Below are 1,805 nucleotides of genomic sequence, written 5' to 3'. Positions count from 1 at the left end.
CCTCCCCCCCCCGCCCCCCAGGCAAGGCCTAGACCAGGCCGTTAGTCCGCCTCACTCTCCCCCAGCCTCCGAACTTTTCCCGCTCAAAGCAAGAGGGCTTGGGATTGGTCCAGGCTGGTGCGCAACAGCCCACTGATTGGCTGACAGGTCACCCGAGGGAGGTGGTGGGAGGAGGGGAAGGAGCATGGTCCTACCCAGTCGGAAAATGAGGGAGGGGCCGAAGAGTTGAGAATCTGCTCAGCAACCGACGTTCACCCGCTCTCCACGTACCCAGTGCCAACGTCTCATTTTGACCCCTTGGCCCCTTGACTTCTCCCTGAACTCCCAGAATTCTTCGCCCAGAGAATAATAGACCATGTACCTGTTTATGGAGGGTGAGGAGTCGTTTGTGGGATCGGGTGTTGTGGGGACGTTTCTAGGCTCCAGCCTTCAGTGAGAGTGAAAGCATTTGGCGTTAATGTAACTCTTGAATAAGTTCACTCTGAACTTAACCTACAGAAGCCATAGCTGGCATTCACTGCCGGAGTCGAAGCCGACGCACAGCCATCCCACAGGCCCGTAGAACAGCCCCTGTGAACTTCCGACACCAACTATTCGCGGAGCTACTGGTGGTTTCGAACTGCCAACCTTGCGTGTTGCAGCCCAACAGTAACCACTGTGCCACCAGGGCTCCTTCCATGGCGCTAGACAAGCCATTTATGTCAGCAGTCCAATTTGGGGCTGCGATTTGCAAGAAAGGCAAATTTTGATTCCAGACGATACTAAAACAGAACAAGACGAGTGCATATTTAAATATTGAAGAGAAAAGCACATTTAGGGTGTTTATAAATTTTTAAAAGGTTATGTAGAAAATTAAAAACTGAGAATCCGTAAATAATAGATAAGAGCCGTTAAGTGGAAGATGTACCTTTAACCGGGCAAAATTGGATGCAGGGTTGGGGGACGAGTTGTATGGACTTGTGCGGCTCTGATGGCGGTTTCAGAGTTCTCCTGAGCTATGGTTTAAGAAAACAAAACTAACCAAGTGGTTGTACCAATTCCAGCTCACCTGGAAAAGCCGCGGATGTGGCACTCCTCCACATTGCACTGAGAACCAACGGTCTGGTATTGGTAGGGTTTGTTGTGGGCGTTAGAGGAAAGAACTTAATTGAGCGCGGTGACTGTGTTAAGTGGCAAGGAAACGATTTCATTTATGCAGTAAGCAAGTGGTTCTTCGATTGAGCGTTGCGTTTCTTTTTGGAAAGGGCTCCTGTGGAACGTGTGCGTGTGACCGCGGCGCACTGGGCAACTGGGGGGGTTTGGGCTTGTTGAGAGTGACGGGCGCGTGGTTTTACAGTCTTACACAAAGATATTTGGGAGCCCTAAGGGGGAGCAAGGGCAGCTGAGAGAGTACACACAAAACAAAAACTGCCCAGTCAGTTCCGACTCTCAGAGGCCTGCAGGACGGAGTGGAACCGTTACTTAGGATTTGCAAGGCTGTCTGCTGCTTAGCCGTTGCGCCTTTTAACTTGGACCTGAGTGCTTTAATGACTATCACTCGGGCTACTGCCCTAAAATTTATGGCCAGAAAACCCCTGTCAGACGGTTCTCATTTGCCACAAGTTAATATGATTCAAAGTCGACTCCTTAGGACCTCCCCAAAACAACACGAAGATATTTACCTAACTTTTTTTTCTCTTAAAAAAAAAATCATTTTATTAGGCCTCGCACAACTCTTATCACAATCCATACATACATCCATTGTGTCAAGCACATTTGTACATTTGTTGCCATCATCATTCTCAAAACATTTGCTTTCTGCTTGA

General features: G+C 48.9%; 1 protein-coding gene across 1 annotated transcript in view; it reads right to left on the bottom strand.

The window, feature by feature from the left end:
- The window catches only part of MEIOC (meiosis specific with coiled-coil domain), a 19,562-nt gene extending 19,205 nt beyond the window's left edge, over positions 1 to 357 (bottom strand). The window contains exon 1 of the mRNA XM_045299465.1: positions 271 to 357. Coding sequence (XP_045155400.1) covers positions 271 to 357 — 87 coding nt within the window. The remainder of the gene's footprint in view (positions 1 to 270) is intronic.
- Between the last annotated feature and the right edge of the window lie 1,448 nt (positions 358 to 1,805).

Source organism: Echinops telfairi, unplaced genomic scaffold (genome assembly GCF_000313985.2).
Source record: "Echinops telfairi isolate 266 unplaced genomic scaffold, ASM31398v2 ScPeMD7_7458;HRSCAF=8496, whole genome shotgun sequence".
Lineage (NCBI taxonomy): Eukaryota > Metazoa > Chordata > Mammalia > Afrosoricida > Tenrecidae > Echinops > Echinops telfairi.
The sequence above is the reverse complement of the archived record's forward strand: the minus strand, read 5'-3'. Positions and strand labels throughout refer to the sequence as shown.